This window comes from Contarinia nasturtii, unplaced genomic scaffold (assembly GCF_009176525.2).
Source record: "Contarinia nasturtii isolate CC-2019 unplaced genomic scaffold, AAFC_CNas_1.1 Cnas_scaffold_493, whole genome shotgun sequence".
NCBI lineage: Eukaryota > Metazoa > Arthropoda > Insecta > Diptera > Cecidomyiidae > Contarinia > Contarinia nasturtii.
In genome coordinates this window covers 1,087,066-1,113,191 of record NW_022197846.1, presented here as the reverse complement: position 1 = coordinate 1,113,191, position 26,126 = coordinate 1,087,066, and the positions used below count along the sequence as shown (strand labels likewise).

Sequence of the window (26,126 nt, the reverse complement as noted above, 5' to 3'; positions counted from 1 at the left end):
ATCGGTTTGGCTTCTGTATTCTCGATATAAATGATTAATCATTGTCATACAGTAACCACTACAACCAGCAGAATGAAAATGGGTGAAATAAAAAAAGAAACGATGAGCAACTTTAAAAAGTCTATGTGCTTTATGTGTTGAAAAGTGTAACCGAGATAGTTATATATTTCGGTTTTCTATTTCAGTGAGAGTACATAGCCTTTAACAATGTTTTGCGCAATGCGCTTCCGTGCGAACAATTTTATTCTTAGTTAATATATCAAGCAAAGAGCACGCACGCTTTTGCGCTAACCAATTTTATTTAATTTCGCAAATATATAACATTGCGAAAAAAAAGTGAAACCAAGATATATTTGAGTTGTGTTCACAAAGCAAAGCATCGATATAAAAGTAGGATTTTAACTGTAATTGGAATTAGTACATATTAATTTTGCTGAATTTGTCTTGAAGTCATAAAAAATTGTGTTCGTGTTTTCGTCTACAAAATGTCTTACTGTCGTATAACCGGAAAAGCGCCAAAAGCAAAACCCAATTACTTTCCATTGCTACCACCAATTTCACCCGCTGACGCACGTCGGTTTTGCCGTATCACTGGCAAAGCATATGGATTACCAACACATTGTTATATTCCCGTGATATTAACGGCTTTTTCAAATAAGTCCAAGTGCAGGATTACCAACTCGGAACAACCGCACCACCATTACGAGCCCGATTATGAGTATGGACGACGAAAACACATTATGCTGGCCGATTATCGATATATGCTGCCAGTACTTGATGAAACGAATGATAAACAAAGAAGTCTAATCGAAATATTAAATTCAAAAGATGTGCAATGTGATGAAAACTATTTCATTTATTCAATAAAAGAACAGAAATGCAATTTAGTTTTTCCAGCACATTTGGAGGCTGCTGTTAGAGATGGTGATGTGCGAGATGTGATGTTTGCAAAAACAAATGATTCGGTGCTTTTATATATGAAAAAAGGCAAAAGTGTGTCGCTGGATTTAAAAGATTATGAAAATGAAAAAAATCTATTTGAAGGAGAAGGGCCAAGGTGTGATGTAGTTATAGCTCGTCAAAAAGAAGAAAATTCATCTTATCAAAATGGATCGAAACGTAAGAAAAACGGATTACAAAAAATTAAAACCATTGATGGCAGCGCTTGTGTATCAAAGGAAATAACGTCAATCACAAATGATGACCATTCACAACATACACCAAGTGATGAAATTAAATCATCAAATCAAATTGACACCGATAAAAGTGATTGTAAAGAACAAAAGCACAGTGAGGCACAAAATCGGGATTCACTTTTAAATAAAAACGTAGACCTCAATGATGCCAAGCTATGTGAATCGATTCCAAATCAAAGCGAAATTCTCAAAATAATGCAGAATTATACAAAAGGGACGGTAGTTCATGACAGTTCAAAAATTTCAAGTTTATCGATAAATATTGGAACCGATGAAATACCAAGAAATGTCTTAATACTTGGTTGCATTGTTAATACGGCAGACGGTGATGTTTTCGTAGCTGGACGGACGGTTTACACCGAGAATGGTTTGTCCATTTTTGAGCCCGGTATATATGTGCAAAGCAAAAATGGACCAGCTTTTATACCAGGGCAGATCGTATATACTGAGGAAGAAGGTAAACAAAATACCAATTTAATGAAAATAAACGAAAGAGAACCTTAGATTTCTTTGAAAGAAAATTTGTAAATTTTTTTTATTTAATTTTGGTGTTCAGGTGAAGAACGTTTTTGCCCTGGACAAATTATTGACACCGAATTTGGTCCACGTTTCGTCCCAGGCAAAATTTGTGAAGTCGATGGAGAAGTCACATTTACTCCAGCTCAAATTGTTCAAACTGATCAAGGTACTATATACAATTCTACTTACTTCTACAGTGTTTCCATTATTTACACAAATTCCATTTGAATTATTGTTTTTTTTTTCGTGTCTCTGTGTGTGTGTTCATAAAACAGGACCAAAATTCATTGCCTCTGATTTACAAGATGATGAGAATGGTGAACGTAAATACTCGGTACAAAGTTTTCTTTTGTTTCCGGAAGAAATGACTTTGTTAAAACCAATGCATATCTGGACGTCTCATTCAACAAACGGAGATCAAACTATAGATATTGATATGAATATGTTTAATCATTTATCTGAGGCTGGCATAATTGTTGGTAGTCAAATTGAGGTGATGACAGATGTTGATGTAAACGCTCTCTTCCAAAAAACCATAAACGAACAAGCTATTCGGAAACTGGCGGGATATTTGGGATACAATGATGCAAAACAATCAACACAAATTGCTAATTTTGAATGTATTTTTGAAAAAATTCAGATTTTTATTAATATGGTGCAAAAAAATCCGCAATATTTTTTTAGTATCACAGGTAACACCATAAATAACAACAACAACAACAACAACAACAACAACGACGACGACGAAAATGTCATAGATTTTATAAAAACGAGTGCAAATACAACTAATGCAAATACTGACTTAAAATTGATTAATATAATATCAAAAACAGTGCTCGACTGTGTCCTATATGAATCAGAAGTAGACACATTGCATGATGGTCAAAAATTTCCGTTCAAAAATAATCTTTTCTCCTATGAAATTATTAGTCAATGTTTCATAAAAAATCTTAAGCAATATAGCGAACAATTTGATTCATTGAAAGATTTAGAATGCTTCGAGAGAATTGAGAAATTACTTTCATCGCCAGAAATAGCGTCACAAATCAAAAATAGCGTCAAAATGTTAGCGGCACAGAATATCAAAGTAAATAAAATAGACATGATCAAAGCGATGATAAATGAAAGGACCGAAGAAAATAAAACAGACATTTTGGAAAATATTCGCATTATTATGGAAAACGATGCCATAGATGAGTTATTTGAATCCGTACACAATCTCATTTATCACGAGCCGTCCTTAAAGCTACAAATCATTACTGAAATGCAAAAACAAACAAAGAATCTTACAAATGAAAATTCAGTTGTTGAAATTTTAAGAAATTGTATTGTTGCAGCTGTGCAAAAAACGACCAGTAATGATATAAAACAGATTAATAACTCCCCTGGAAATGATACAACTGAAAAAATAAATATATACCTTACAGATACAATATCGTTGGCTAGAGCGCTCGGCTTTACCGATTGCATTCTAAACTTGAGCAATATAATAAATAGTGATGGAGATGTTATTGAACAGCTAAATAAAGATGAGAAAAGCTATGAATTGTTGCAAAGAGTAATTGTGATGCATAAATTGTCTAAAAATGATGAAATACGAGAAAAAGCGTTGGAGCTGCTTCGCAAAGATCCATATTCATCACGTAATGATATTAATCTGAGAGAATTATTGCGGTTATCGGGAATTTGTACAATAAATTTGACGAAGGAAAATACGATAAAAGATTCAAACGATATTCCCATTTCTCTAATATACTCGGGTAATCAATTAGCGATACAAGACTTTTTTATGCGAACACAGTCAAAGCCAAGTGGTCCAATTTTAATTGTTAAGGACCGTTTCCAAGCAGTAGTTCCCAGGGAATCCAGTCGTGATGTATTGACTGGAAAATGCTCTTATAATGTATTGGATGAGAACGGAATTCGTCATTTTGAGCCATTGCATATGTTCACAGCACTCAAATTGAAAAATGTAACTATGTTCGAGGATCGATATTCATCATATTCTGCACAAAATAACACTAATAACAAAATAGAAAAAAAATATGACATTGATATTGACAGCATATTAAATATGAGTGCAATAGCAACAGCATCAAGTAACGGTTTCATCACATATAAATCCACTATTTTACCTCGAAAAGAGCTTGATAGCCTTTGTATAACACACCGAAATTCTTCCCATCAAGTAAACTACAGACGATCATTTTATTTGTGAATTTACATTATATTTAATTAAAATAGCACTTGGTTTATTTTTGTTAATTGGAAATAAATAAAGCAAAAAATGTATCATACGTGTAATGTTCTATTTATTCATTGAATTTTTTTATTTATGCATACCTGAAAAACAAGCAATCAGTTGTCGTGTCATCCTGTACCTGACAAGCAAAAACATGAGATTTCTTTTCTTTGAAACACATCTTTATTACAATGAGTCATTTTGTGTGATGTGTTATAAAATAAAAATAACCTTCTTTGATAGTTATTATGACAGCCTGAAATTCAAATAACAAAAACAAAAAATCATTTCTATTTTACTCTGAAACAGAAATCTTTTTTGACAATTATTGCTTCTTTTTCGTGCAAAAAAAAAAAAAAATATTTACAGGGTGTTTTAAGTTTTGTAATCCAATTTCTTTATTTTGTTTATTATTTAGAACAAAGTATAGTATAACTTGTCAAAAAAACAGATAAAAAATTATACCTCGAATACAAATATATTTAATGTAATGTAGAATTAATGTCTCTTCTGTTTGCCATTTATTGGAACACCCTTTATTATTATCTGATGTTGGCCATTCGCCAATTTTTATGGCAATGTTTCTTTCATTTTGATGTTTTCATTAGAATTTTTTTCTCATAAATCTCCATAGCAAATGCTCCTAAATACATCGCCTAAAGATTTAAACTAATTGCATGTATTTATTTTCTGACTCATAAAACCAAAGAAAATCAGCAGCGAAAGATTTAACAAATGTAAGAGATTACGTCAAATGAGGTTATGCACCCGTCGTTTTTATGCAATAATAAATTTTCAATTTACACATCGATTCAGTCACGCTTGACCAACAAAAACGTCCGTAAAATAATTTAATTACTTGAAAAAGTTAAGCTTTGAAAGTTTCGCAGCCGTGTAAAATTGTACATGCTCGTTTCTAAGTAAACTAATTGAATATTCACATATACTCATCTCAAGCAAATTTAACGAACATAAACGTTGTTTTTTTGTTGTCTGTAAATTGGTAGGAAATCGTTTGTCAATTTCATATAACAAATGTGAGGCAACAAATTGGTACTTTTCGTTAATAAGGAAAGGTAAAGCTATAAATGTGATTTTCAAGTATAAATCTAAAGAAATTCTAGATTTTTGCAATAAAAAAATAGTTCAATATGTATGTTTCACATCTTCACCAAATTTAGAAACAATAATAACAATTCAAAAGACGCCATTTACAAGACCTTAATGATCGTGACCTTCCTCGGATTTCTGCGGACGTTGAAGCACAAGTGTAATATGAGAGCGGTTAAAATTGCCTTGGTCTCCAAATTGAGATCATTTTTTTTAAACGTCTCGTGCAATCGATCATTTGAAATGTATGTCTTAAAGAATTGCGGATTTTTTTTATAAATAGAAAGAAAAGGTTGAAAATAAAACAATATGACATATGTTCATATATGTAGAAATGGGAACTAAGATTGAAGAAACGAATGTGTAAGTTATGCAGCTGGGATGTTCGAAAAGTATATCTTTTATAAATAGGCCTTTTTATTTTTAAATGGCTTTGGAATGACATTGATCAATGAGGATGTTTGAAGAAAGAGAGATTTACACCATACTAAATCCAAATCGATTGATGATCATATAAAAGAACAATCAAAAACAAAGTAAAGGTTTTCGCTAATTTTGTAACTGCAAAAATTGTTGAACTAGTAAACAACAATATGTCTACAATCTGTCTTTTCTTAGGTGTATGATATATTAATAGTTAATCAAAATTTTGTCGGTGATGGACCGGGTTCCCTGACGCTTCGACGCGGTGATCTGGTTGAAGTGCTTGATATGAAATCAAAAAAAAACTCAGGAGAAGAACAAGATATAAATGAAAAGTAAGTTTGTTTTCCTTTTTTTTCAAAAACAATAGTGAATTTATTTAATATACGAAAAAAGCAATACATCAAAACTAATCAATTCTACGTTCCTCAAGATATATAGTTATATGATATTCTGGCATAGTGTAAAATGGATTCTCTTGGCAAAACCGCTAGCAAAAAAGTTGATTTTTTATTTCACTCGGAAAAAATTATATAGGGGAGGGGCAGAATTTGGCTCAAAAATCCTTAGCAAAGTAATTGAAAGAATCTAGGGTACCCAAGAATTATTTTAAGGGTCCGAATTTTTTTTATAGGGGTTGATCCGAACCCTAGGAACGCTCGTCAACACCTATGATATTCTGTTATAATCTGGTTTAAATGTCGTTGAAATTTTTTTTTTCAAATATGTAATCAGTGTCCTATAAAAGAACTGAATTGTTGCTGTGAAAAGAATGCTCTTATTTTGTTCCAAATAATAGAGCAACAAATCTATTTATAAAAAACCGTCTTGCTACAGTCTTATGTGGAGCAAAGTAAGAGTTATTTTTGCCGTAACGTCAAGTCCAGTTAAATAATTATAAACATCGGACACAAATTGTGTGGAGTTTTTAATAAATTTTTCATTAAACTATTGATGTGTATTGACTTAAGGTAGTTTTAAGTGTAGCCATTTGGGAGTACATCTACTTTGAAGTATATATAGAAATGCTGGATTTTCTTGCATAGATAGAATTTGGTAAGGCGCTTTTGTTATTATTGATGAAATACAAAAGGTTGTAAGACAAAATCATATATTAAATTTATTCGAAACGATGTATAATAAATTTAACTAACTAACGAAAGTATTAACAATATTCAAACCAAACCGCAAAGCATAAAATTCAGCAATTCCTCTAGCTCGGATAAACGAATTGAACTATTGCCAAAATCTAAATTAGCACTAGAAAAACTAACTATTACCACGATCAAACCGATTTTAATTTTTTTACAACAAATAAAGCAAAAACAACTACTTCAACGTGAAAAAACCATTTACATAGTTGGCGTTATAGCCATTCAGCAATGAAACAAGAACAGATTGAAAAAAGGATTTATCTTATTTTCATGTGTAACAGAGAATACCGTCAGATAAATCAGCGTTGAAAGTAGCGCAATCCTCCTAATTCATTGATGGATCTGTCAGGGAAACGGGTAGTGGTTGCGGTTTGTACCGTGAAACAGAGAATGTTACCCTGAGACAAATAACAACAGTCAGACAGGCTGAAATATCCGCAATTTTTCATTGCACGAACAAAATATTGGGGGTCGCTGAAGAGGGAAAGATGGCCATTTTGAATATTTCCTTTTTGAATATATGTTCAACTCCTATGTCCAAAACTTACTGCCATCACGATATTTTGTTCATATTTATAACGCATTCGATTTCGTTGAAGAGCTCATTTCTTTTTAATCCATATTTTTACAAAACTCTGTGTACACAATTTACTAGTAAAATACACAATAATTTTAAAGTAAAATGTTGGCGGTAAATTTACTTTTTACTATGGAATCTATGCAGATTTTCCTACGATCAGATCAATGAAAAAGACATATAGCTCATCTACTAATTTCCAAAAATTGAATTGATATTAAATTACAATCTGTAATATTAAAAAAAATGTTTTTTTTTATCATATTATTTTGTACGTATTTTTCGAAAAGGGTATACAAGCTACAAGGATTTGAATTTCAATTGAATCTTTCTTGAGAAATGCAAATTGATTTCTCTTTTACACTAAGTAACAACATGAACAACAATCACTGAACAAAATATCACACATTTCTCTCGAATATCATTTTAACGTACATAAACACCTCGACACAACAACGTTTAATTAAATGTTTTACACATCATTAGATATTATTATTACTTGATACAAATATTTAATAGCATTCCAATTTCCGATGGTAGGATTTTTAATTTTAAATTTAATTTTTAAGCGTTCTTTCATGTGATATTTTCAAATAACAATGATCGCAAGATTCTTTCTAAAAAAAATAAACATAATAAAAATGTATTGTGAAAATTGTAATTGCTGGTCTTATATCACACATAAATTGCAGATGTTTTCCTTTTAATATGCAACTTTACTTGATAGGTGGTTAGTTCGGGTTTTTGACAGTATTGAAACTATGAAAGAAGGATGGATACCAGCTTCGCTTTTAGAAAATATTGATTCTGAACAACAAGCAGATGAAGCGATTTATGGTGATCGATGTGATGATGCAGCTTATCGTCGACAGTACGTCTTAAACTATTAAGTGTTTTGTATAGTTATTTCGATTAAATGATTTCATTTATCTTATTTGTCATTTGCATATTTTAGAGCGGTCGTACGCGAACTGATTGAAACAGAAGAAGAGTTTGGACGTGATTTAACGCGCATTGTTGACAACTATATCAAAACAGTCGAAAACAGTAAACCACCGAAAATTGTGTCAGACAATAAGGATTTAATTTTTGGAAACTTCAAACAGATTACTGAATTTCATAACACGTATGTTAAACAAATAGTTTGTTTAAAAATAAATAATTCATTATAGAATACTATAAGTACGTTCCAATATTTCAAAATAAATAGAAATAGAATAAAATCTTAATATTTAGATTTGCATTTTTCTTTCAACAAATTATGCACAATTAAAGAAAGAAAAATACAAATCTTAATATTATTCAAAAATACGCGAAATACCTTTACAAATAAAATTAAAAATAAAATCTGTCTATTTTTAATAATAGTGGTTACAAATAATAGTAAGAATCGATATTTGCCATAGGGTTCTCATTGAAGGCGTTAAATACCATTCAGACCAGCCCTGTCTCCTTGGAAAAACATTTTTGAGATTGGAACGAGATTTTGATAAACATGTAATCTACTGTCGTGATGAGCCCAATGCTCAAGAATTTTTACATGAACGCAAGGAAGTTCGAGAATATTTTCAGGTATATAGAAAAACCAAAAATCCAATGGAAAGAAAAATGAATGACGCTGCGCTATCTATGGTCTGAATGTGAAAAGTTAAGAGAAGAAGCTTTGTGCTTTCGTTTTTCAAAACAATCTGTTTCGAAACTTATTCAAACAATCAATAGTAGATTGAAAATGTTGTTTACTTTCCTACAATACATACTTTCAATTCATGTCATTCTCTGACGCTGATCGTGTGGCTAACGAATTTTTCTCGATTCGCAATTTGTCTCGAAAAGATATTTTTGCTATTTTAAGTGCGTTCGACATAAAATTAGGAAACAGAGAAATAAAGAAGATATTTGCTGTTAGGCATGTACATGCAATGTGCATTTACCGTAGGTCAACCATCCTACAAAAAAATTCACTTCCTTTCCTCCTAAATAGAATTTTTATTACTTAGAGGAATATCCAATTGAAATATGTTGAAAAAATGAGTTATAGTGAGAGGGTTTTTAATCGCTAATTTAATTAATAAATTGTGATTAAGTTTACATACGCGATGAATTTGGAAAATATTAACCCGCTAATCCATTGACTTATTAAAATCTGAGACGATCAAATTAAATTTAGACCCCAACCGTCTTACTATACTTATACACTTCTGTAACTATACACAGAAATGAAATACAGCAATTTGCTACACTCAGCGTTCCATCATATGAATGAAGGCATCACGTTTTGATCTAGTGAAAATAAATATTGTTTTTATGCGTGTGTTTGATTTTCATAGTTTACTCACAGTAAAAAAAAACATTTCATTTCCATTTCCCAATCTAAAAATATCCGAAAATCATTTAATGCCGTAGGCAATTGTTTGGGTTTTCAACAAGTAAAAAACATACAAATCAAAACTATCTTTATCGGTAAACAGAGAAATCATTCATTGTAAAGGGCCCTATTTTTACATTTTTTTTTTTCAACAACGTTTTTTTATTAAATTATTTGGTTAAAAAACTAAAAACAATTTTAAAAAAAGTAACCTTAAACTTAAATAATTTGGATCATTTGGAAAATTTGATGTTGTCATAATATAAAAATGATACATATTCAAAAACTAATAGAGATTTAGTATGAATCGACATATATCATTAATGCGTTTATATACGTTTTTTCAGTTGTGTTTTGGTTTCCGATGTGATGGGCACTGTGCCAAAATGTTTGAAAAACAAAAGTTATTTGTGACGTTGTGTGTGCAACCACCAAAAAATTCAATATGCCAGCAAGTAAAATCTGACATTTTACATTGAAATATGCGGCGATGTTTTTTTTAATTATTCATTTATTTTTCTTAAAACAAATATTAAAAAAAACTGTTCAAATTTCGTTCAATATTTTGTTTTTACATGAATTTGTATTTTCCTTGATCGGCCCATGCATTCCACAATATATGGGTGTGCAAAGTAAAATCATCAAATAGGTCAGGAACTTCAAGAACTATTTTTGTAGTATGAGTTTCTCCCATCGAAACGAAATTTGCTTCCTCATCCCATTTTGATGTTCATAAATTTAAAAAATGTTAAAATTTACTTACAACATCTACATAATAAACGTTTGTTTCTAATTCATTGCAATTTTAATTGAGCTTTCAATATTTCCAAAAATCTCTTTTCAATTTTATTGATAAGATATGTATCAGATATTTATTTTCCTTGTAAGATTTGCTAAAATGATTCAAGAGTGTTGAAATTCAGTGTTTTTGAGCTACTCATACGCACAAAAAAGAGTGTACGGGCGTACGCAAGTTATAGCCTGTTGGCTGAGCTAAATTGATTGAAAAGCATACATGTATAATATCATTTGAAAAGCAAAAATATTTTAAATTTAGATTGTGGGCTTTGTGAAACTTGCTCACACATTGTCATATTGACTAGTCTAGTCGTTGCTGACTTCTTCTAGTGGAAAGATCGTGCGCAATATAACAACAAGATCCAACCACTCTCGAACAATCGATAAAAAAATTCTGTGCCACGCGTGTGTACTTCTGTGTATGTGTGTTAATAACTAATCGATTTTTTAAAAAAGCAATATTAGTGTTTATAACGAAAACGAATATCGAAAAGTCCGAAAACGCATTCAATTGTGCATACAAGAAAGCAAATAAAAAAATATAGAGAAAAAAGTTTATGAAAACGATATCACCTGTGGGATTTAATTTGGATTACCTTTGATCATATTTGTATAACATCGATTCACAACTGTATATTGAAAAGGTATTTAAATTCATTTGCATAGTTCCATTTAAAAAGAAATTGTACCGATTTTTCCTCCATAAAAGTTCAATTGATGAGAGTGCAAAAAACGTTGAAACGATATTTCTGTGTATGTGACGGAAACGGCAATGACGACTACTACGACGATGAAGATAAATTCGGGAATCGCCTACAGCTTTTCTTTTATTATTGGTCATGTTCATTGAGTTGGTGATATAATAGTCTGTTTCGATAAGGAACGCGTAACATACCACCGAATATGATTCACATTGATTGTTCACTAGTATTGACATTTGTGTGATTGTGATTATATTATGTGAAATAATACATACACCGATCAATTGTAGTGATTTTCAAAACATGGATGTGAAGAGTTTTTCATTCAATTTGAGTTCCCAATTTTAGTTTTAACATTATTTGAAGTTTCTGAAAAAAAAATCAAATATTTTTCTAAGGAAAAAAACAACCTCCAAAAAGAGTATTTCTTTACACATCTATTTCTTCGACTGGTACTTAACAATTTTAGTTCGTATTGTGTCAATATCAAATGAATTATGAAAATTACCTTTTTTATATTTCCAACTTCATCTCATTTCGTCGTTAAACTAATCTGTGTTTTCATGCGTCTAAAAATAGATTCCATTCAGTTCGAGTATATGAAATTTACATTCAAATCAAATAAATAATGAAGTAAAATCTCTCCAATTGAATAATTGTTATTTAATTTTAGGACCTTTCACAAAAAATTGGTGACGAAAAAAGTTTATCTGAACATTTACAATTGCCAATCCAACGAATCAACGATTATCAGCTTCTACTCAAGGTCAGTTAATGTTTATATCTTTCAATAACTGTTTTCTTTTTGTTGGCATGTATTCATGACATCATGAAATATTTTGAAATTGCAAAATATATATATTTAATTTTATATGAGTTTGATCTCACAATCCGGGACAAAAATTTCAGCGACCGCAAAACATTTGTGCGGAGGCTGCTTTCAGAATATATTGAATATGTTATAACTTTCTTTGCCATATTATATTGTGTATGATAAATAGATTTGACATAAAATACATGAGTGTTTACGAGTCGCGAAATTGTTGTCTTTTCAATGAAGTTAACCGGCAACCAAATTCACAAGAATATCGCACTATTCATATTTTAAAAACGCTAAAATGCAGAGCTTCAGCAAATAACACTAATACCAAGAATGATAATGAATAAAAGAATTTATTTGACGTTTTTAGGTCATCGTAATTTTTTTTTTAACAAATTACTATAACTGTAGATAAAAGCACTTTACAACATACTTATGTAGTATTTTACATATATTCGTCATGAATTTCATCCGATCCAATATCAGTAGTATATTGTAGAAGTGTACCTGTACATTTTAAACACATAAATTTTCATATGTACAAATCAGTAGCAATTTCCATACGAAAAGAGTATAGCCACCGCGAGTTGATATGGAAAACAAAAATCGTTAATTGTGTGAATATCATAGAAAATCTACCGAAAACAATATAGTCAGAACATTCGTATATAAAACCGTTCTTCACAATGCCGTTCAAATATGCACCCAATTTAGACAAATATTGTATTCCAATCGATTTGATTTATTAATGATAATTAAATAACCACACGATTTTATAGGAATTGGTGAAGTATTCACAACGTCTAGGAGAAAATGTGTCGGATTTGCAAAAAGCTCTCGAATTGATGTTAAGTGTTCCACATCGTGCTATTGATAACAAATTCTTAGCAAGTATCGAAGGTTTTCGAGGTATGTTGGGCACGATCTCATCTTAGCCATATTTAAAAAAAAACGAACAAACAAACACACGCTCATATTTTTCAATCCCATTTATATATCAATTCAATTCAAAGATCATAGTAAATACAATCGCATAAATACTTATACTGTCTCTATTATTCTAAATCAATTGACGTGGGTGAATTATAAACGAAATGCCATACATTTTAGGCAACATACATAAACTAGGTCGTTTACTGGGCCACGAATGGTGGACTGTTACCGATAAGGACAAAAAGGCCAGAGAACGTTATCTATTTTTATTTAAATCAAGAATCTTAGTGTGTAAAGTTCGTCGTATATCTGAAGATCGCTCTGTATTCATACTAAAGGATATTTTCAAGGTATTGAATGTTTATCACTGTCATCATAATATGTATAAGATATATATTACATTTCTGATTGAATTAGTTACCCGAGATTGACATCGTTGATCAATCGGATGGTGTAAGCTTAACCATTAATGCAAAAACAAATCACCCCAATAATCGACTTCCATTGATATTGACTGCAAATCAAACTGAGCTGAAAGAATGTTGGCTGATAGAAATCAACCAATACGCGACTGATCCATTGACATTACATGAGCATAACGTTGATGACTTGCGTGTTGATCCAACACAAATTAAACCTGATTCAGAATATGAGAGTTTTCATTTGCCAATACAGCGAAAGGCATCGTATGAATCAGACGGTATAAAACCTTCATCAGTAGCTAAAGATTACTTTTTGTCTGAAGAAGAAAGGGCATATTACGCAAAACAACAAGCCGAAGATCGAAAGATTCTTCAGCAACAACAAAAAGAATTTGAACAACAAAAATCACTGACGGCAACCCTAATAAAAACTAAAACAAAAGCCCAAGCTCAGACGCAAGGGCAAGAAAAAGTGCCTGCACCGACACAAGCAGATGTTCAACTAATTGCACAACAAAGTGAAACAAAAGTTCCGGAAGTCGAAACTTCAGCTAAAGTTAAGAGTGTAGAAAAACACGTGAAACTAATTCGTAGCACTGCCATTGAACAGCAAAGTGTTGAAAGTTTAGCTCAGTCAATACAATCATCGACAAGTACCGAAGTAACTGCAAAAGTTCCAGCTGAACGCAATAAAGTTGAAGTCGTTGTTGGAGGTTCAAAACAAAAAGATTCCATCAAAACAAAAGAAGAAATTAAAGTTACAGAGAAAATCGAAAATTCAAAACAAATTGCACAAGAAGCAGGTAAACAGGATAGCGTTGCCTCTCAAAAACTAGTTATCAGTAGTGAAGATAGCATAAATCAAAATATTTATCAAAAAGGATTCAATGTTGATGATAAGAAATTAACCTTTGCTTCGATTAATACTAATAAAATAGCGCAACCAATAACAATGCACGAAGGCAACACAATGAACGCTTTAAATATGCTTACTAAACAAATGCCATCCGATAAACGGCAAGCGGCCGATACTAATACAAATGCTAATCAAAATAAAAATGATAATCTCACATCTACGCAAAATAATCAAAATGCTTTATGCAAACAAACACCACTTCATCGCTTGCAAACCATTTCGATATTTAATTTTGGCGATAAGCCAGGTGCTCCTGGACAGCCGCCAATATCGAATTTACCAGATTTCTTACTGCCGCCCCATTTAATTACATATGAAACATCAATTGAAATTAACTTTCGAAAAATACCACCGCCACAACCACTGCCACCGCCAAAATTCATTAAAAAAATGCTTGTGCATACGGAGAGCTTAGAACGTCGAACACGTGCTTTCCTCACTGGAAAATTTGAAGTTGGTACAACCGATAATTCGCTTCGTACTGCACGCCAGAAAATTCGTTCGTTAAAATCGACCATATTAAAGTCGGATGATGAAGTTAAGCATGCCGAAGATACTATAAATAAGGCACAGTCTGGCGATTTTCTCAATATCTTTGCTCCCCCAATTGTAGAACCGCCACTATACGAATTTATTGAAGTACCATCGTCGCAACGATCGGAGGATGAATTGTCAGAAAATTTAAATCATCGCAGCGAACGGGGTCAATCAGTGCAGCAACAGGAACTAGAAAACATGGAAGACTATTATTCTTCGAAATATTCAACACGCTCATCTCGACGCCGAGTCGAAGGTAAATTGTGTGTGAAATATCAAATTCAACTTATTTTTTAAAACATAAAATTGCCGCATTGGTCTTGATTTTCACTTCTAAAAAATATAATGAAAAAATATTTTTAAAATATATACTCAATTGAATGTTACGATTTGGATTGAAAATGACTGAGATGTAAAACGTTTTATTTTCAACCAAATTTTAATGATGTGTAGATGTAGTTATTAGCTTTGCAATTATTATATTTTTACATTTTTACGTTGTGGTTTGTTTCTTTTTTGTTTCAAATTGTAAAATACACACAAAAATAAAAACACTTACACACTTGAATGAAAAAAATTCCAATATACGCATACACCTTAAATATTTGATACATGAACATCAAACCATAGTTAGTGGCAGTGGAAATGGTAAAAACGAATTGGGTGGTTCAGCATATGAAACAAGTAGCTATGGAGCAACGAGACATAGTCGCTACTCAGCATCACGGACTGAAGAGCGAATCACATCGAACGGCAATTTGAATGCAGTTTCATCATCCACTAGTGCCACTAGTTATTTTGCTATCACAGGGGAGGAGGGTGTTGGAAAACCAGTTATTAAAAAAACATGCAAAGGCGTCACCATCGAACGTAAGTATATACACAATATAAATTAAAATCCACAATGAAGAACAGTGCAAAATAAGAAAACTTCATCCATGAATGGTCGTCATTATAAATACTCTATGGTAAAAATGTCAATGCCTAATTATTATATTTATTATTATATAATGCTAAATCAACTGAAAGTAATGTTGTAGTTTAGATTTATTGATTATACCCGTGTTGTATATGTAGTTTGAAATTGTGATTTCATGTCTACCGAAAATGTATAACATATTTTATTTATATTGTATTAAACATTTCAGCTGGTAACAATGCATCATTCGAAATTCAATTGGATGATAAGGCAGGAACTATCACTTGGCTTAAAGATAATAAGCCACTTGACGATCGTTTAGCTGACCGTATATCAACATCTGAATTACCTGGAAACTATTATTGTCTGGAGATTAAACATTGCTGGTTAGAATTCGAACGCAGTATTTTTGAAATTCTTAAATATGAATTATACGAATTAAATGTTTACTATTCATTATTTCTTCAATGTTTTAAATGAATTAAATTGAATTTGGATTTCATGTCACTAATAAAGACTGCTACTATAATTACAGTGAATCGGATAGTGGATTGTATACCGCAAAAGCAAGCAATGGTCCAGATTCATCAACTTGTTCCGCACAATTGATAGTTTGCGAAAGTAAGTGAACACGATATAACTTGTATAAGTAATGATAAATTTGATTGAATTATTTATTTTTAGAAAGTGAAGAGGAAAAAAAGAGTCTCATCGAACAAAATATACCATATTTTGCAATTCGTCTCACTGATACTGAAGTCATGGAGAATACATTTTTACGCTTCATGATAAAAGTGCTTGGTGAGCCAAGACCAAAAATTCAATTGTAAGTAGAACAACATATTTTCATATATATTTTCTCTTCTAATCCCATCAATTTCATTGACTTATTTGTGAATTTAGCTACAAAGATGACACATTGATTGATGTAAACGATTCGCATATTCAAATTAACTCTGAAAAAGATTACTTAGGCTCTTATGAGCTAATTATTCCCGAAGTAAAGTACTCGGATGCTGGAAGATACTTTTGTACGGCCATAAATAAATATGGAAGTTCTAATTGTGAGGCCAAGGTCACTGTTGTCGAAGACAAAAATGTTTTCGGTGAAAATTTCGGAAAAATTTTACCAGCAGGCGAGCAACCACTCTTCAAATGGAAACGAAATGGAATTGACTTTGACCCCGAAGAGCGTTTTAAAGTTATTTTGGGTGAAGATGAAGATTCGCTTGCTTTATTTTTTCAACATGTCAAACCAGAAGATGCTGGAATTTATACATGCTGGTAATCCTCCTAAAGAAAGTAAATTTATGAATAAAAATAATTTAAAAAAATTATTTTTTAATTTTAAGTGCGCAGACATCAACGGGCAATATTTCGTGCAGTGCTGAACTTACAGTTCAAGGTAAGATTGGCGCTGAAAAATTTGTTGTTTTTATCGAAAAATGCGATGTTCTTCTTTTTTAAGAAGAAAGAAACAGATTTAAGTTACAAAACAAGTGTATTAAATACAATTCATTGGGATCTATAATCTTTATTGAAAATGTAGCCTAAAATCTACCTTTCATAAAAACCAAAGCGTTACATTTTCAACGTTTAAATAAATAAATAAACACATTTGTTATTCTTTGAACTAAATTAAATCGAAAATTAAAAAATTATAGGAGCAGTCCAACAGTTAATACGTGAACCGGAAAAACCTCAGTTGATTATTGAGCACAAAGAAGCATCGGCCAGCATTGGTGGAACTGCCATGATTGAATTGCAATACAAAGGTTATCCAAAACCAACCATCGAATGGAGACACGATGGTGAAGTAATTGAAGCGGGTTCCAAATACAAATTTTTGCATGAAGATGCCGAAAGTATGTCGTTGGTAATAAAAAGTGTTGCTGCGGAGGATGCTGGTTTTTACTCAGTTTCGGTATGTTTGTTTTTCTTTTGTTTTTGTTTTTATATAGGCGGTAAAAAGAATTCGTATTCTTAATTTTATAAAAGGCTATTAAATTCTTTGGAAGACTTTAAAAAGGAACTTTAAGATATACAAAATCTATATAATTTCTATAATAATGCTTTTAAAGATTTTCTTTATAATTATTTTAAAAACATTTTTAGTGCTTTAAAAGAAGTTAGAAAGGAAATAAACAAGCCTCGCCTCTATTTTTATCAATTGTCTATACAACTGTTATACAGTACGTATACAGGCATTATAAAGATACAGTTTTTTTTAATAATTATAAAAACACTATAAAGGAGTTATACAGAAAATAATTTTCTTTGTAAAAATAAAAAGTTTGTCGGGATATTGATGCTCGAAAAACAAGGGAATATTAGCTGGGTTGAAACAAGGGCTGCTCTGGATTCATTTATGGTCCTCTCACTATCGCACCCACCTCATTTTATTCGTTATGTATGTGGCTATGCAAATGCAAGTGAAAAAAAGCATACCCCAATTTTATTTTTACTAATTATATACACCAATCAATTGATTTGAAAGTTTTAATTTTTTTATATTATGTTCAATAGACACTTTTTTTTACAATTTTCAACTAATTTTAAATTCAAATACAAAACTAAAATTTGTACAATCTTATAATAAACATTATCTAGCGTATTAAAGAGTAGAATAAATGATTTTAAATTTTTAAAGAACACTTCAATACGAAATGATTTCAAATTTCTATTTTTTTATTTTCATATTATGTCTAATTCTAAGGCCATAAATGACCTTGGCGAGGATTCTGGGGTGGTCAACTTACAAGTTAAAAGCGGTCCAATTTTACAAAAGATTGATGACTTTACATGTAATGCAGGGGACCGTCTTGTTATGTCTATTGAAGTGTCTGGAAATCCATCGCCCACCATTAAAATATTGCACAATGGCAAAGAACTTACAGGAACTGAACGGATTACTGTTACGCGTGGCGAAGAAGTTAATCAGCAGACTACCTATACGGTTGAATTCAAACGAGCCGATCTATCTGATTCTGGGGCATATACAATTATGGTATGTTTGTTTTTCTTTTTTTTTTTCTTTTTATATAGGCGATGAAACGAATTCGTATTCTTAATTTTATAAAAGGCTATTACTTTAAGATATACAAATTATTTTAAAAACATTTTTAGTGCTTTAAAAGAAGTTAGAAAGGAAATAAACAAGCCTCGCCCCTATTTTTATCTACATTTTATATACAACTGTTATACAATACGTATACAGGCATTATAAAGATACAGTTTTTTTAATAATTATAAAAACACTATAAAGGAGTTATACAGAAAATAATTTTTACTCGAAAAACAAGGGAATATTAGCTGGGTGTCTCCAATAGAAAAGACAAAAGAAATTTATTCAATAAAAATACCGTAACATATTTTATTTCGAAAATAACAAAAATTTTTATATAAAAAATAAAGATCACTCTTAACAGCCAAATTCGATGGATAAAAAGTGAGATAAAACATTTTCTAAAACGGAAAAACTGAATCGGACACAAACGAAATGAGGCAAAAAATTAACTAATTAAATGATTTAAATCATTTGATCAATTTGGGCGAAGCAGTACTAGATTCAATTCTATCAATTCCATTCAATTCCACTGAATTCTATTCAATTCCAAATTAAATTCTAGTCCGTGTGTTTTAACTCATTTACTTCAGCAAATTTAAGGTGATGTGAATTTTTTGATTCTGATTGAACCAGGCGATACAAAAAATTGACCAGAATTTGAGAATTGAAGAAAAAAAATTATTTTTTTTTTTTGTGTCATTTTTTACGATTTTTCACCATCCTATGTTATGAAAAACACGGAAGACCGCTGAAATGGCATGTCTTACGTCCGTACATATTTTGTATTTGCCATTTCAGCGGTCCTCCGTGTTTTTCATACAAGTCTTCCCATGGTGAAAAATCGTGAAAAACGAAAAAAAAATAATTATGTTTTTTTTTTCAATCCTCAAATGCTGGTCAATTTTTTGTATCGCCTGGTTCAATCAGAATGAAAAAAATCACATTCTTTATCAGCCGAATCACGCTTGGCGAATAATACACGCAAGTGTCATTTTGCTGCTATATGGCGACTCTATATGAAACTCTCCTTGTAATACCTAAAATTTGCTGAAGTAAATGAGTTAAAATACACACGGACTAGAATTTAATTTGGAATCGAACAGAATTGAGTGGATTTGAATGGAATTGAAAGAATTGAATCTAGTACTGCTTCGCCCCTTGCCATATATTGATACGTTTTTTCACAATTATCACATTTGAATCGTTTGCCGTTGTGATGCAGCTCAACATGCCGATTCTGATTTCCCGTTGCAGTAAATGTTTTATCGCACAATTGGCATTTGACCCTTCATATGAAGAGTATGCGCCGTATGTGTGCATTTAAACTTTACTTTTTATCATACATATTGCCACATTCGTCGCATTCGTATTTTGGTGGTGGTAGATGACACAGGCTTTTCTATTATCACAAAATTAAACCATCTGCTGTGTCCATGTTTTCTTAACGTGGCGAAGTCAATTCCTTCGATTGCCTCATTATGGGCTTGGTCATTTGCGACGGTCATACGATCGAAATGATTCGAGATTTGGTGGCTAACTGCTACCAATTCTCTTCCGCAAATGATGCAGTACACTTTTGTGCCAGCAGGTAATATGCGTTTACAATCATTCCATACATCTTTTCGAAAGAAATTATCTTCTTTCATGGACTCTAACAAGTATAAGCCCAGTTGTACTTCATCATCGAGTGACTTCAAAACATTGATCGCTTGCGTTGGTACCACTTCCCCAACCGCATTCAACATTTGAATGCGATCGGTTGTGTCGAGCTTGGTTTTCAGTGCCTCGTGAACACATACCTCGTAAATGATGGGTGGCATACCCATTTCTTGGAGTATTACCATTTCGAACTGGTTTGGGTATGTGGCTCCAATCATATCAATCAATTTGGTGTAAAACAGATCTTTACAAGCCACGCCATTTCAATTCACGAAGCGACAGCGCCATTCAAGCGTAGAAGAGAGTAAGGTAGCATTCAAAAATATCTACGCACATTTGACTGGCAATGAATTTGGGGAAAACCATTTCGATAAGCAACCAGGAAATACAATCGCGTCGATATTGAATTGAAATACATGCGCCGCCCAATCACAATTAAATTTTGTGAAATGGATATAAAATGCGTCTTTAATCAAATTTAATGGAAATGTTTTCATATGGTGATGCATTTTTAAAAAAAATATTGAATTTTCATTGTGTGTAATAAAAAAATGCTCATTTTAGGCAACAAATGAAATCAATACAACTTCTGAATACTTTAATCTCACCGTACTATCGCCTCCAACGGTGATCAAACATCTTGAGCGTGAATACATACACGGTGAAAAGGAAGAAATTATCATGTCTTTTAGAGCGAATGCTTATCCAGAACCAGAGGTAAAGTGGCTTAAAGAAGGTGTTGAAATCAATGAGAAAAGCGATGCGAGAGTTCGTTTCGAGCGCGACGGTAATGCTTATGTTATGATTATAACGGGTGCTGTTCGTACTGATGCTGCAAAATATGGTTGCAAATTGAAAAATGCCCATGGCGAAATTACTGAAGATAGCAGAGTCCGTATCAAATGCTCACCAGATTTTAAAACAAAATTAAAGAGCATTACAGTAACTGAGGGCGATACGAATGTGGAACTTTGTGTTGCTGTGCAAGGTTATCCAAAGTATGTATTCAAATGCGAAAAGAAATTGATCGTAATATCGCTACACATTGATTAACTATGAGAAGTTAAAAGGTGAACTTTACTCTCTGTTATACAATAACCAGCGATGTTACGTGTCAATAGCATTTAAATTTCAGATTTAATATTATTTTCTATTTATTATAGACCAGCAATAAAATGGTTCTTGGACGGAATGGAAATTAGTGAAAAAAGGACTGAATTTAAAGAATCCGATGATGGCGAAACATACAAATTATTGCTTACAAATGTTACTACGGATATGCATGGAAAATACAGTTGCGTTATTAAAAATGACTATGGAAAAATTGAGGATGAATGCTCAGTTACAGTAAACTGTTAGTGCCAATTAATTTTCTAAATATTTTCAAATGGCTTTTTATTCATGAATAATTTTTGTTCAGGTCAACCAAAGATTAGGAAATCTTTGACGGATGTTGAAATCGCTGAGAAAGAAACACTTTTGCTCGAAGTTGAAGTGTATGCTGTTCCAGAACCAAAAATTGTTTGGTTTAAAGATGGCCAGGAAGTTCATTCTGACGCAAGAATCAAGATTCAACGTGATTCTCAACGCTTGGAAACGTATAATTTGACACTAAATCTTATTAAACGCGAAGAGGCTGGCGTTTATGAAATGAAAGCGTCAAACACTCTTGGTACGGCAGTTTCGAAAAGCGTTGTCATCGTTAATAGTAAGTACCACAGCACAAAGTTTTTTTTATATATAGGACTCAAAAGAAAATTCTCGTCAAAAATGCTAAAATATAGTGTTTGAGATCGTAGGTTTGTTTTTCTTAAATATTATATTATTTTCCACACAACCTAAATTCCTTTTATGTTTCCGTTGTTACTTTTTATGTGTTTTTCTTACTGTCATCGTCATACAAAATAAATTGACACAATTTAAGCTCGAGAAGTTTTTACAAAACCGAAACTAGATGAACAAGTTGACGCCAATATACTTGTCGAAAACGAAATTGAAAAACCAAAAAAAGAATCAAGTGGTAAGTAATATAACGAGACAATACTTCAAAATGTACAGATTGCAATATTCATTTATAAAACAATTGAGTGTATTGAAAATATTGCAATTCTCAGTTACATATTACATTTCTCTATAAAAAAATCAATGAGTTCAGTTTGCAGTTTTAACGATAGAAAATAATATATATATTCGTTCAACTTAACATTTAAAATTGCACAAAGAGAACTAATATTTTTGTTAGCTCGACATGTTGTACTTAAAATTAAGATATGTATTTTCATTTATTAAAAATTGATCTTACCATTAGATAAAATCGTGAACGTAATTTTGAAACAAAGAAAAGACACAGAAACGTTAGTTCTTTTTGAAACGTTGACCAAAAAACAAAAAATAAAACCATGTTCTTTATGGTGAAAAAAATCCCATTTTATACTCATGATCCACTCTATTTATTACTTTGACATTGTTCCTCGGGATTTGGGCATAACAACGGCCAAAATAATTTCAAATGTGCACATTTACACTTTGCATCTACCAAAAACACACACGCACACACACACACACACACACACTGTACACTTCACATGAAATTAAATGAAATCAATGATAGAACTTGACACACGGACACAGTCTATTTGCACTAAAATTGATGGGAATGGTGAAACGGTTACCATATCTGTTAATACAGAAGAATCACACGAATCCACACTATCAGGTATACACATTTCAGCATATTTATTTTTTGTGATTTCAATATTTTAAAATACTGAAATCGATGAAATTATAGTGATTTTTTAAAAGGAAAAATGTCGAAGTGATGAAATGGAATTTTTAATGAAACTGATTGCAACTTTTTTAGTTGTGTTTTAAATAAAATAGAACAAGAACAGATTGTTTGCTCCAGTTTGTTCAGGAAGTAAAACCGATTATTGGATTTGGAATTGGTAGTAAACTCTGAAATATTGATAAAATGTCATTACAAAAATTAACTGATTGTAATTATGTTTTCCTCTTTTAATTACATCCTGAAGCATTTATTTTCCTTTTAACAAAATTCACTTTACTCAGTGCACGCATACGTAAGTTTGTCATCCATATTGATTGAAATCAAAATGTATAGGCTCCGCAGAATCTCATTCGATTCACCAGCGTCGAGCAACAACGGTAATCTTAGAAGAAAATCAAGATCAGGGAGCGATCAATATAGACTTACCAGTTTCTTCGCCAAAGATTTGTTTACAAGTTGAAGAAATTGGTAGTTATGAATTGGGATCAGAGGGGGGTCCTTTTGGCTATCAAACAAATAACATCGATGGAATTGGAAATTACGCAATCATTATTGATGAATTTGATTCGGACAATGATGGTCCATCAGCGCATCATTCGCGTACAACATCACGAAATATATCGATTAATTCTGTTTCAGAAGACGACATTAGTTTACCCACAGCAACGAAATCGTGCGAAATGTCAATGAATCAATTCAAAAAGAACGTTCCATTTGAGGATGGCATAGCAGAGATGACAGTTACCAGAATTGTCATGGAAGAGCAAGAAGTGATTACAACTGAAATCGATGATGATGACATTGAAATGGATAAACCGAAAAAAGACATCGAATATGATCTTCAGAGTAAGATTGAAGAAAAAGCGAAAAAACTTTATGCTGAACTGGCAGAAGGAAGCGAAAATGAAAAGTCGCAACGTAGATTGGATCGACAGAGTTCATTGAAGGGTGCCATTCTATACGATATTGAAGAAAAGAATGAAGGCAATGAACTATCACCAGACGATGTAAAAGCGCAACGCATTAAAGAAATCCGAGCGAATGCTCGACGAGCATCATTGCAGAAACAAGACCAAAATACCGATGACATTCAAGCACATCCTGTCGAAGAGGTTGAAATTACAAAACCCAGATCAAAATCTATCGATATGAATTCAAAACCACCTATCGCAAAACGACCAAGCATTGTTGAAGATTTAGAAGAACCAAAAGACTTATACATGGAAAATTTACTTCGCCAAGCTCGACGCCAGCGTAGCGTCTTAGATGAAATTGTTGACCAAAAAGAACGGAGTTTATCCCGAAGTAGAGAAACATCTCGCCAGCGTAGCATTATAAGTGAACGAAAAGGCAGTGTATCGCCAGAGGAAGAACAAAAACCAGAGAGTTTTGATGTGTCTGGCCATCGACCAAACTTTATATCTGACATTGAAAATCACACTGTAGACATGGGTCAGCCAATAAAATTGGAAGCAAAAATTGAATGCATTACAAAACCGAAAATTACTTGGTTCCAAGATGGAGAACAAATCAAACCAGATGGATTGCATGTACGCACTGAACAAATGCCCGATGGATTAGTTATTTTGCACATTGATAGTGCCGAATTGTCTGACAGTGGTGAATACCAAGGTATGTTTTTCTTTTGTTTTTTTTTTTTTTCATATAATATAGGCGATAAAAAGAATTCGTATTCTTTATTTTATAAAAGCCTATTAAATTCTTTGGAAGACTTTAAAAAGGAACTTTAAGATTTACAAAATCTATACAATTTCTATAATAATGCTTTTAAAGATTTTCTTTATAATTATTTTAAAAACATTTTTAGTGCTTTAAAAGAAGTTAGAAAGGGAATAAACAAGCCTCACCTCTATTTTTTATCAATTAGACACAACTGTTATACAGTACGTATACAGGCATTATAAAGATACAGTTTTTTTAATAATTATAAAAACACTATAAAGGTAACTCCTTTACAGAAAATAATTTTTGCTCAAAAAACAAGGGAATATTAGCTGGGTGGCTTCAAGAGAAAAGACAAAAAGAATTTATTCAAAAAAAATACCGTAACATATTTTATTTCGAAAATAACAAATTTATTATATAAAAAATAAAGATCACTCTTAATAACCAAATTCGAAGGATAAAAAGTGAGATAAAACATTTTCTCAAACGGAAAAACTGAATCGGACACTTCATTGTCAAGTGTCTCCAATACATCGATTGCTTTTGATGGAACGACCTCCCCAACCTCATTCAACATTTGAATGCGAACGGTTGGGTTGAGGATCGATTTTAATACCTCGTAAATGATGGGTGGCATACCTATTTATTTGAGTATTACAATTTCGAATTGGTTTGGGTATGTGGCCCCAATCATAGCAATCAATTTGGTGTAAAATAACTCAAAAATACTGTTCAATACTTTTCCATCTAATTTAGATTTGATGAATTTGATGTGGTGAAGTGGTTGTTGGGTGCCGAACACTTTATGACTATATATAGACTTTGTTTTGCTGATTAAAAGAAATAATTTTTAAAACGAAAAAAAAAGAATCCATAGAAATAACAAAGTCCAATTTCAAATTGATTTGATTTTTTTTTTAAATCTATTTAAATTTTTCTGATACAATTAGAAAACATAATTTGTAACATTGATTTATTTAGAATGGCATGAGTATTCTATCCATAGGTTGTCGATTGGATTAATTGATTGCATACTCGTACTAAATGTGGTTGGTGGTCATTTGATCCTTCAATAGCAAGTATCGTTATACATTTATACGAACAACATTTCGAAATTGGATGAAAATATGTCGAAAAAAAAATGGGGGTACAGTTTTTTCGCTTGAACTTGTTAGCTGCATAACGGAGAAAATAGGGTGGGTCTGGTAATGGAAGAACATTTCAAAATGGATACCATTTAAATGCTAAGTAAAAAATTAAAATGTTCAGTAAAAAAATAAAAAATGCTCAGTAA

At 31.8% G+C, this 26,126-nt stretch overlaps 1 protein-coding gene across 1 annotated transcript; it reads left to right on the top strand.

Annotated features, from left to right (window-relative positions):
* The first annotated feature begins 264 nt into the window (after positions 1 to 264).
* On the top strand, positions 265 to 24,897 carry LOC116339324 (obscurin). Its single transcript, XM_031765144.1, has 26 exons — positions 265 to 1,653; positions 1,753 to 1,881; positions 1,991 to 3,929; positions 4,667 to 4,694; positions 5,686 to 5,825; positions 7,949 to 8,092; positions 8,177 to 8,347; positions 8,628 to 8,793; positions 11,759 to 11,851; positions 12,685 to 12,814; positions 13,016 to 13,188; positions 13,256 to 14,969; positions 15,344 to 15,583; positions 15,862 to 16,018; positions 16,168 to 16,253; positions 16,317 to 16,458; positions 16,536 to 16,916; positions 16,985 to 17,037; positions 17,297 to 17,556; positions 18,349 to 18,639; positions 20,923 to 21,356; positions 21,522 to 21,712; positions 21,779 to 22,066; positions 22,283 to 22,378; positions 22,970 to 23,074; positions 23,786 to 24,897. The coding sequence occupies exons 1-26, from the start codon at positions 486 to 488 to the stop codon at positions 24,895 to 24,897; spliced, it is 9,831 nt and encodes a 3,276-aa protein (XP_031621004.1). The 5' UTR covers positions 265 to 485.
* The last annotated feature ends 1,229 nt before the right edge of the window (positions 24,898 to 26,126 follow it).